Source organism: Narcine bancroftii, chromosome 4 (genome assembly GCF_036971445.1).
Source record: "Narcine bancroftii isolate sNarBan1 chromosome 4, sNarBan1.hap1, whole genome shotgun sequence".
NCBI classification, from domain to species: Eukaryota; Metazoa; Chordata; class Chondrichthyes; order Torpediniformes; family Narcinidae; genus Narcine; species Narcine bancroftii.
This window is the reverse complement of record NC_091472.1, coordinates 298,712,560-298,724,662: the sequence shown is the minus strand read 5'-3', so window position 1 is coordinate 298,724,662 and position 12,103 is coordinate 298,712,560. Positions and strand designations below refer to the sequence as shown.

Here is a 12,103-nt window from a genome sequence, read left to right as displayed (position 1 = left end):
TAACAACAATTTCCTCTAGAGTGATCTTTTCAATATTATTATGCTCTCTGATGAAGGTATAGATTTTATAAAAATTAGCAATAAGACTAATAGGATGTGCATCTTATAAAGAATCAATACACTGAAATGTGGATTGCAATAGATTCAGACACATGCTTCCACATATGATACCAGGTTATCCGACAAAGGAGTACAAGTAAGTCATTTATATAACATCAATGGTAGAAGCCTCCCACTAGTTCATTAAAAATCTAGTGCACGGGACAAATTGCACATTTAAGTTCTTTAGGACCAGCTTACTAAATAACTGTAAGCTGGAATTTGTAAATCAGGGCTACAATATGAGCCTTGCCTTGCATAATATTACAAAATGTAATGACTTGTATGTAACATTTTTGAATGATTTTTGTTAGGTGATGAGAATGTGCTTTTTATTGTGAGTACTGAGTATCATTCATTTTTTTGGGGTGGGGGCTGTGGGGAGAGGATTAGGGTTAGCTGTGATCTACTATTCAATATTTCTCCTATTTTCTGTTATTAGATGAAATATAATTTTCATCTTATTTTCTTTATTTAGTAAAACATTTAATGAGACAGCTGAAATGGAATTTGTGATACTGTGATAAAACAGCATATGTTAGAGAGCATTACAAATTTGCACTATAAAATTATAAAGGATTATAAATTTGGAGAGCAGCACCAATCATCAAGGATCCACACCACCCAGCACACGCTCCGTTCTCACTGCTGCCATCGGGAAAGAGATATAGGTGCCACAAGACTCGCACCACCAGGTTCAGGAACAGCTGCTACCCCTCCACCAACAGACTCCTCAAGGACAAGCTCAATCAGAGATTCATTGAGGGACTCTTAATTTTGAACTTTATTGTTTTTTTTAAAATTTCCTCTCTGTATTGTAGACAGTTGTTTGCATTTGTTTATTTGTTTACATGTGTACATTGTGTACAGTTTTGTTTTTCACTAGCAGAGTTGCCATTAGTGTCGCCCGGCACCCCTTACAGTGCGAGAGAAAGAAAAGCAGAAGAGAATCCTTTCAGAGATATGGAGTGTCCATGGATTCATCTCCAGCACTCCCACAGCTTCTGCAGCTGTTCAGGACTCTGTTTGATTCGTTGTCAACCTGAGCTCCAGATTCAAACCCCTGACATGATCAGGAAGCCTTCAGAGCTAAGTGGTAACTCTGCTTGGCCCGCAAGAAAAGGAATCTCAGGGTTGTATGTGATGTACTCTAACAATAAATCTGAAATCTACTAACAGTTGGCATATTCTAATGAATAAACAACTTTGCAAATTTAAAGTGTGCCAAACATGATTTGTTGCTTTCTCAACATATCCCTGCCCCATATTCCTGCATGGTAATATCTGTTGAAATTCAGCCAAATCTTCAGGATTTAGTTTTTTTTCCCCCCTCCATCATAAAGGCCAAGCCTCAGATCATGGAGTTTAAACAAGTAAACTTAATAAAGTCTGTTGGAGGCAGCCAATGAACAGGCATAAAAGAAAAATGCCACAAATCTTAGAAATATTAAAACAATTACTGGTGAGAGAGCAGGTAGAATAACCAGGTATTATTTTATTATGCTGTGATTTCACTGTGGACCTTTTTGACAAACTTTGTGATAAAGAAGCATACCAGATAGCACCAGTAATTTTAAAGGCAAGTCATCCGCTAATTCAATTTGGTGGCATCAAACAGCATTTTTCACATTTTCCTATGAAATACATTATTTTCTGCTATTTTCCTCCATTTGTCTCAAATCCATTTATCTTATTTCAGGTGATAATATCTTTATTATTTTTTGTATTTTATTATCTCACAAAATTATTTTTGAAGTAACACAGAAACGATTTAGTTTATCTTGCCTGCCTTTTCCCCCTGGGAACACTCTGTTGATCAAATATATCATGCTGTTTAGAAATCCATACAGCTTTGGCCCTGATAGTTAATACTTCTTCAAATATTTAGAATTTGATCTCATATTACAGATGTCACCAGATTATCAACAGGTGAAGTAAGGCAAGCAGACCTATAAAGAGTTGGCCTCTCCCCATATTCATTGTTTAAAGTTGAAGCAAAAGGATTGACTTGCCATTCACCAGTTCTCTGACCCAATTTTCTAACTCAGGTATTGAATAAATCTCATCAATAGAGTCAGTCATACAGCACAGAAGCAGACCCTAAGGTCCAGAGTCCACAGCGATTCAAGCATCCTTTTAATGATACCAAATTACCTTTTGATGAGTGCAAGGTTGAAAGAAAACTTTGTCAGTTTTGGATCATTAAGCTTTGTTAACTTGAGACATTTACACACATTTTGGGATTCTGTCACAGTTGTGATGCAAGGTCACCAAGCTGAAATGTTATTCTTGATTATCAGAGGACACTGGCTGAACTGCTAAATATTTCCAGCATCTTTGGTTTATTTTTCAGTGTCATATTCTGTAGTATTTTGATTTCATAATGCGTTTGTTTCATGTTCAGTTACGTATATTTTATAAATGTTTTAATTCCTGACATTCTGACTAATCATTAGGTAAAGCATTACTTGAAAGATGAGTATTACGAGACTCATCAAGTACTTACTACTTTAAATTGTACAAAATTAAATTATAAATGTTTAGATCTAATGTCAATGCTTTACTCACCGAATTTCACTCAAGATAGGAAAAACACTGTTTCCAGCACCACATCCAACCTAATGATATCAAAATGAAGCATAAATGTTCAGCTTTAACCAATGTGTAATCAGCAAGGTTCAAGTAGCACAAATATATCTGTGAAATAAATTTCAAATATTAAGGTGCAATGGATTGCAGGAATTCAATCAATGGTTCAGCAAATAACTCCAAACGGACAAAATGAAGTCCTAAATGCCACTGAGATCCATGTGCAAAATATCCATACGTGTGAAAACAGGGTTGATGTTGGTAATTCCTCAGATAACCATTGATAACCTGCTAATGATGGCAAAATTATCATTCAGCAACGTCAATCGTGGGGAAGACACAAGGTTAAATTATCATTCAGCAACGTCAATCGAGGGGAAGACACAAGGTTAAATTATCATTTAGCAACGTCACTCGAGGAGAAGACACAAGGTTAAATTATCATTCAGCAACGTCAATCGTGGGGAAGACACAAGGTTAAATTATCATTCAGCAACGTCAATCGAGGGGAAGACACAAGGTTAAATTATCATTCAGCAACGTCAATCGAGGGGAAGACACAAGGTTAAATTATCATTCAGCAACGTCAAACGAGGGGAAGACACAAGGTTAAATTATCATTCAGCAACGTCAAACGAGGGGAAGACACAAGGTTAAATTATCATTCAGCAACGTCAAACGAGGGGAAGACACAAGGTTAAATTATCATTCAGCAACGTCAAACGAGGGGAAGACACAAGGTTAAATTACCATTCAGCAACGTCAATCGAGGGGAAGACACAAGGTTAAATTATCATTCAGCAACGTCAAACGAGGGGAAGACACAAGGTTAAATTATCATTCAGCAACGTCAATCGAGGGGAAGACACAAGGTTAAATTATCATTCAGCAACGTCAATCGAGGGGAAGACACAAGGTTAAATTACCATTCAGCAACGTCAATCGAGGGGAAGACACAAGGTTAAATTATCATTCAGCAACGTCAAACGAGGGGAAGACACAAGGTTAAATTATCATTCAGCAACGTCAAACGAGGGGAAGACACAAGGTTAAATTACCATTCAGCAACGTCAATCGAGGGGAAGACACAAGGTTAAATTATCATTCAGCAACGTCAATCGAGGGGAAGACACAAGGTTAAATTATCATTCAGCAACGTCAATCGAGGGGAAGACACAAGGTTAAATTACCATTCAGCAACGTCAATCGAGGGGAAGACACAAGGTTAAATTATCATTCAGCAACGTCAATCGAGGGGAAGACACAAGGTTAAATTATCATTCAGCAACGTCAAACGAGGGGAAGACACAAGGTTAAATTACCATTCAGCAACGTCAATCGAGGGGAAGACACAAGGTTAAATTATCATTCAGCAACGTCAATCGAGGGGAAGACACAAGGTTAAATTATCATTCAGCAACGTCAAACGAGGGGAAGACACAAGGTTAAATTATCATTCAGCAACGTCAAACGAGGGGAAGACACAAGGTTAAATTATCATTCAGCAACGTCAAACGAGGGGAAGACACAAGGTTAAATTATCATTCAGCAACGTCAAACGAGGGGAAGACACAAGGTTAAATTATCATTCAGCAACGTCAATCGAGGGGAAGACACAAGGTTAAATTATCATTCAGCAACGTCAATCGTGGGGAAGACACAAGGTTAAATTATCATTCAGCAACGTCAATCGTGGGGAAGACACAAGGTTAAATTATCATTCAGCAACGTCAAACGAGGGGAAGACACAAGGTTAAATTACCATTCAGCAACGTCAATCGAGGGGAAGACACAAGGTTAAATTATCATTCAGCAACGTCAAACGAGGGGAAGACACAAGGTTAAATTATCATTCAGCAACGTCAAACGAGGGGAAGACACAAGGTTAAATTATCATTCAGCAACGTCAATCGAGGGGAAGACACAAGGTTAAATTACCATTCAGCAACGTCAAACGAGGGGAAGACACAAGGTTAAATTATCATTCAGCAACGTCAATCGAGGGGAAGACACAAGGTTAAATTATCATTCAGCAACGTCAAACGAGGGGAAGACACAAGGTTAAATTATCATTCAGCAACGTCAATCGAGGGGAAGACACAAGGTTAAATTACCATTCAGCAACGTCAAACGAGGGGAAGACACAAGGTTAAATTATCATTCAGCAACGTCAATCGAGGGGAAGACACAAGGTTAAATTATCATTCAGCAACGTCAATCGAGGGGAAGACACAAGGTTAAATTACCATTCAGCAACGTCAATCGAGGGGAAGACACAAGGTTAAATTATCATTCAGCAACGTCAAACGAGGGGAAGACACAAGGTTAAATTATCATTCAGCAACGTCAAACGAGGGGAAGACACAAGGTTAAATTATCATTCAGCAACGTCAATCGAGGGGAAGACACAAGGTTAAATTACCATTCAGCAACGTCAATCGAGGGGAAGACACAAGGTTAAATTATCATTCAGCAACGTCAAACGAGGGGAAGACACAAGGTTAAATTATCATTCAGCAACGTCAAACGAGGGGAAGACACAAGGTTAAATTATCATTCAGCAACGTCAATCGAGGGGAAGACACAAGGTTAAATTATCATTCAGCAACGTCAAACGAGGGGAAGACACAAGGTTAAATTATCATTCAGCAACGTCAATCGAGGGGAAGACACAAGGTTAAATTATCATTCAGCAACGTCAATCGAGGGGAAGACACAAGGTTAAATTATCATTCAGCAACGTCAATCGAGGGGAAGACACAAGGTTAAATTATCATTCAGCAACGTCAATCGTGGGGAAGACACAAGGTTAAATTATCATTCAGCAACGTCAATCGTGGGGAAGACACAAGGTTAAATTATCATTCAGCAACGTCAAACGAGGGGAAGGCACAAGGTTAAATTATCATTCAGCAACGTCAATCGAGGGGAAGACACAAGGTTAAATTATCATTCAGCAACGTCAATCGAGGGGAAGACACAAGGTTAAATTATCATTCAGCAACGTCAAACGAGGGGAAGACACAAGGTTAAATTATCATTCAGCAACGTCAAACGAGGGGAAGACACAAGGTTAAATTATCATTCAGCAACGTCAAACGAGGGGAAGACACAAGGTTAAATTATCATTCAGCAACGTCAAACGAGGGGAAGACACAAGGTTAAATTATCATTCAGCAACGTCAATCGAGGGGAAGACACAAGGTTAAATTATCATTCAGCAACGTCAAACGAGGGGAAGACACAAGGTTAAATTATCATTCAGCAACGTCAAACGAGGGGAAGACACAAGGTTAAATTACCATTCAGCAACGTCAATCGAGGGGAAGACACAAGGTTAAATTATCATTCAGCAACGTCAAACGAGGGGAAGACACAAGGTTAAATTACCATTCAGCAACGTCAAACGAGGGGAAGACACAAGGTTAAATTATCATTCAGCAACGTCAAACGAGGGGAAGACACAAGTTTAAATTACCATTCAGCAACGTCAAACGAGGGGAAGACACAAGGTTAAATTACCATTCAGCAACGTCAAACGAGGGGAAGACACAAGGTTAAATTATCATTCAGCAACGTCAAACGAGGGGAAGACACAAGGTTAAATTACCATTCAGCAACGTCAATCGAGGGGAAGACACAAGGTTAAATTATCATTCAGCAACGTCAATCGTGGGGAAGACACAAGGTTAAATTATCATTCAGCAACGTCAAACGAGGGGAAGACACAAGGTTAAATTACCATTCAGCAACGTCAATCGAGGGGAAGACACAAGGTTAAATTATCATTCAGCAACGTCAAACGAGGGGAAGACACAAGGTTAAATTATCATTCAGCAACGTCAAACGAGGGGAAGACACAAGGTTAAATTATCATTCAGCAACGTCAAACGAGGGGAAGACACAAGGTTAAATTATCATTCAGCAACGTCAAACGAGGGGAAGACACAAGGTTAAATTATCATTCAGCAACGTCAAACGAGGGGAAGACACAAGGTTAAATTATCATTCAGCAACGTCAATCGAGGGGAAGACACAAGGTTAAATTACCATTCAGCAACGTCAATCGAGGGGAAGACACAAGGTTAAATTATCATTCAGCAACGTCAAACGAGGGGAAGACACAAGGTTAAATTATCATTCAGCAACGTCAAACGAGGGGAAGACACAAGGTTAAATTATCATTCAGCAACGTCAAACGAGGGGAAGACACAAGGTTAAATTATCATTCAGCAACGTCAAACGAGGGGAAGACACAAGGTTAAATTATCATTCAGCAACGTCAAACGAGGGGAAGACACAAGGTTAAATTATCATTCAGCAACGTCAATCGAGGGGAAGACACAAGGTTAAATTATCATTCAGCAACGTCAATCGAGGGGAAGACACAAGGTTAAATTATCATTCAGCAACGTCAAACGAGGGGAAGACACAAGGTTAAATTATCATTCAGCAACGTCAAACGAGGGGAAGACACAAGGTTAAATTATCATTCAGCAACGTCAAACGAGGGGAAGACACAAGGTTAAATTATCATTCAGCAACGTCAAACGAGGGGAAGACACAAGGTTAAATTATCATTCAGCAACGTCAAACGAGGGGAAGACACAAGGTTAAGCACTATTTTTAAACAGTGCAAACAAATTTTTAATTGTAAGACTTCAGATCAATTGACAAAATCATCTAAATTAAAAATAATTATCTGCATGCAAGATGATTTGCATGTGCCTATGTGTATATATGTATAACTGTGGTTTTCAAACAACAAATGTGTAATTAAAGTATAATTATATATTAGCAATAGTCTTGTTTTTAGTATTAACACTTTATTTTAAAAAGATATTTATTTATTTCAGGATATTTGGAAATACTAAATCTGAAGCCAAGGAACAGAACTAAACTTCTGTACTTAGCTGTTTCAATTATGATAATTACCAAAGGTCCGTCTATCTGCTCCTACTCATTGAACTGGACTTTTCTGATAGATTTGTGTTGCTGAATCTGTTTTTAATTATTTATCGATTTTAATGTAACTTTACTTTACTCTTTAATTTAATTGTCAATATTTATTATTTATTCTGTTCTATTTATTACATTTTTCCTCATCTGTTGTGTATTTTATGTGCTTGAGAAGTTGCAGTAAGTCTTTAATTGCATCTCTATAATGTACCTATGCATATGACAATACATTTAATTAATTTATTTATTCACCCATAATAATCGCAACATTCCAGCTGTTTTGGAGAACCTTACCTTACAGTGAAGCTCTTGTTTTGTATTCAATGCATTCATTTATAAAACCTAGGATCTCATACACTTTCTCAATCTGTCCCACCACCTTTAATGATCTTTCTACTTATACACTCAAAGATGTGTTCATGAATAAGAAGATACAGCTCCAGCCCTTTGCCTTCATAGCCTGCTTGACCCAGAGTTCTGCCAGCATTTTATGCCTCAGATTTAAGCATCTGCAGTCACTTGTGTTTCCATTCAGAATCAAAATCAGAATTTATTGTCATGAACGTGACACAAAATTTGTTGTTTCGCAGCAGCATCACAGGTGCAAAATGGCTATAAATTATTTTTTAAACTTAATTTGTGCAAAAGAAAAGGGAGTGCCTGTCGTCCATTCAGAAATCTGATGACAGAGTGAAAGAAGCTGTTTTTGTACCGTTGACTGTTCATCTTCAGTTCCTCATGTCTGCTCCCTCCATCTTTTAATTAGAACATGGCTAATCTTATAACCAAATAGCACTTTCCTGGACATCCCCAATTTGCCTGATATCTGAAAATCCACTGGTCAATGGCTTCAACATGCTCAGCAGTTAAATCTCTTCAGCCATCATGGGTGGCAAGCTTCTAAAAATTCACTACTCTGAATAAATTTTTCTTTTTATCTCTATCCTGAATGGCAAACCCTAATTTTGAGACAGTGCCTCATGCAATTTGCACAATTAATGATTTTGTATTTCTTGATCTTTAATTTGGATCCTACCTCATTACTCATTCACAGAATCTTTATCTTAGTCTTAAAAATATCATTGCTTAAATCACATGCATCACAAGTTTTCCCTCTTGCACCACATTCCTCTTCAGATCTGGGGTGATTTCCTTAATCTTGTACCAAATAAGCAATATATTGTCAGGATTCACATTGATATTAGTGGAGAATAGATTATTTCCCTAACTATTCTGTCCACTCTCACTGAAAGCATTTCTCTGCAGCCCCTAATTGAATTTCCCACATAATGCAGTGCTGTTGGCAATTTGATCATTTTCCTATGTAATCTCTACGCATCCACTTAGGCAAATTAGAATTATCTACCTGTTGGACAAGTGCCAGGGCTGAGGATCTCCAATTCTGGATCTCCATAGTTTCTACTCCGCTTAGATCTGCAGTACTTAATCTGAGGGATGTGACTTGCCTCTTGGAATAATGTTGAGCTGCAAAGCCTGCACCTTGGACTCCAGCTCATTAACTCAAAGTCTTAATTCCTCAAACTACGGGCATTTACTTGCCTTGGATCCACTTGGATCCATTTGGTTTCCATCAATTCCCAAACACAACAGATCTAACACATCACTTGCCCTGGCAAACCCATCTTAGATTAAATTGATCACTAAATTATCAACATGTTTAGCTATTAATTCTAATTCCAAGAAGCTTCTAATTTATGTTGTTAAACTAATTTATGTAGTTTTGTAGTTAAATATTCAGCAGATTATAATCTGGAGTGAAGTGTTATGAACTAACAGATTTTATTATGAACCAACAAAGGAACAGCAATGGAAAATTCACCAGACAATGATAAATTCAAAATAATAGTTTTTATTAAACTATTAATAACATAACATTTCTTACTTAACTCTAAACTTAACCCACCATGCGTAAATGTAAAATGTTTGTGTGTGTGGCCAAATCACAAACTATCACAGTTTTTGGAAGAAAATTCAATAATTTTTAGAATATCTGTACAAGATTAAAATAGTTTTAGATCCAACAGTATTTTTATTGGGTAGTTTGCAACCTCTGAAAGGCTTGGGATTAGATAAATTCCAGCTTGCTTTTGTATATTTAGCTTTATCCGTAGCAAAAAAAATGTATTGCTAGTACGTGGAAAGATACAAATATGATTGATATTAATAGATGGCATAATGAGATGAAATGTTTAATAATGGAAAAAATTACGTATGTTTTGTATGATAATTATAATTTTTTTATTAATAACTGGCTGTTATGCTCGGAATATTTACATTTCAATTTATAGATTAGATTTTAACATGTATACTTAACTCTTTTTTATAATATTCTTTCTTTTTTCTTTTTTTATTGCTCTCCTTAAGAGAGTTGGCTGAAGGGGGGGTTCTTTTCTTTTCTTTATATATATATATAAAAAAAGTTCATGTTCATGTTTAATTGCTGTATATGTCATATATTATTTGTTTTTTGAACGAATAAATAAAGTTTAAAAAAAAACGATCACAGTTTAGGTATAATTCTGAAAAGTCCATTTTAAATTTCAGCATCAAATGTCTTATGTTGAACTTAAAGATTGTTAAATTGCAGTTCAGAAGTAATTCTGAAGCATCTGAAACATGTCTTCGGATCTCTTTAAAACTCACAACTTTATTTTGTAGAGTTGTTTTCAGAACAATGTTTCTTCAAACGAGTGATTTTACAAACTCTCTTATTTTGCTTAAGAGTTAAGGAGTCTGTTTTCCACAATTATTTCTTTCTTAATCAAGAGTTACCCTTTTCATGGACACTCGAGGCTGCACTCTTTAAAAATACCACTTCTGGTGTTCCTCATTTTATTAAGGAGAACACAGGCAGCCTTCCTTCTTCTAAAAGAAATATTGCTGCTTTCTCAATCCTGTGTCTTAAACCGCTTTCAGGGGCATCCTTCGCCTTGACGACAGCTTCAGGAGTGGATCTCAGCCTGAAGACTCACCTTTCAGGTGGCAGCCCTAAAAGGCTGCTACAGCCCATCTGAAAGGGCCTATTGATATCCAGAGGCGCCTCCACATCTGATGGAGGCAGGGCGACAGGTGCCGCAGCACCACCCATCATAAATATGTGGCATAGCAATGGCCATCTTCCAGACCCATAATCCCCCATGCAAGTGGAACTGCTCTGTGCTTCCCATACAGTTCCAGCTGCGTGGGGGTTTATGGGTAGGGAAGACTGCCATTACTATGCCGCATTTTGAGCAGCAGAGGGCGGCCCCGGAGCAGGAGCGGTCAGCTGGGCTGTGACAGCCTGTACCGGCCGTCCCTGCCCCGACGTTCCCCGATGGCTGCCTCTGCCCCGACGGCCTGAAGCCCCCCACTCTGCTGCCCGACAGCCACCCTACCACCCCGCTGCCCGACAGCCCCCCGCCCTGCTGCACGACAGCCCCCCGCCCTGCTGCCCGACAGCCACCTGCCCCGCTGCCTGATGGACTTTGCCCTACTGGGGAGGGGTCGGCGGTACGTCAGGGCAGGGGTGACCGGCGGGGGACATCGGGGCAGGAGCGGCCGGTGGGGAATGTCAGTCAGCAGGGAGGGGGAGCTGTCAGGCAGTGGGGAGAGGGGCTGTCACGACGTGTGGCAGGGAGCTGATGGGCAGCAGGGAGTTGGGTCACCGGCTGATAGTGTTATCAGGGCACCCCCAGGCAGCTGCTTCCAGCGGCTGCACATTCAGGTGCCTCGGCGGAGCCCAGCAATCTGCTGATTATCCCTCCCTGAGGAGGGTTGGTGTCGGCGCTCTGGAGGTGGGTTTGGTGCATTCAGGTGGGTACCTCATTAGCTGCATAGGGGTAGAATATGTGGTTTTACATTGGGGTATTCTGGCCACCTGAAAGGGCCTTTACAGAATGGTCATGTCTTCTTTAACTGAACTAAAATTGTCCGATTTCAATAATATATTCCAAACAGATCTTTCATGTCACATGGTAATGACATCATAACATTCTTTGAAGTTCTTCTGAACCTTTTTAACATCTTCATACTAAAAAGCATAATTTAATCTTTGTCTTCCCAAACTTAAAATCAAAGTAATTTGTCTCTGTTTGATGTTTTTCTCCTGCTCCTGAGCTGTTTGGATTTGACCAGCAAAATGGCTTCTTGTATACTCAAGTAAATATTCCATTGTACTCCTTATCTCAAAAACCATCACCAAACCTTTCATCTCTTTCTGTAACTGGAGTCACAGCAGACTTCTGTTTCTGAGATGATGTCAGATGCCATCTTCAAAGAATCATCTCAGTGTGTATTAAATACAAATGTGCTTTGTCTTTGTTTCACACACACACACACACACACACACATATATATATCTATCTTAATAATAGGGTCATACACTGGTCACATCACATTTACAGAGACACCATTGCATTCAGAGAGAGAGTTCATTTTGGAGTCGCCAAGTCTGGAA

The 12,103-nt window shown here is 38.8% G+C and overlaps 1 protein-coding gene across 10 annotated transcripts in view; it reads right to left on the bottom strand.

Annotated features, from left to right (window-relative positions):
• Positions 1-12,103, bottom strand: part of mettl8 (methyltransferase 8, methylcytidine) — a 120,930-nt gene that overhangs the window by 69,781 nt on the left and 39,046 nt on the right. For all 10 annotated transcript variants that reach the window (XR_011356766.1, XR_011356767.1, XM_069935593.1 and 7 more), the window contains exon 5: positions 2,668-2,717. Coding sequence is in view for 8 of the 10 variants with exons in the window: in XM_069935593.1 (XP_069791694.1) it covers positions 2,668-2,717 (50 nt within the window). In the remaining 2 variants the exon portion in view is untranslated. The remainder of the gene's footprint in view (positions 1-2,667; positions 2,718-12,103) is intronic.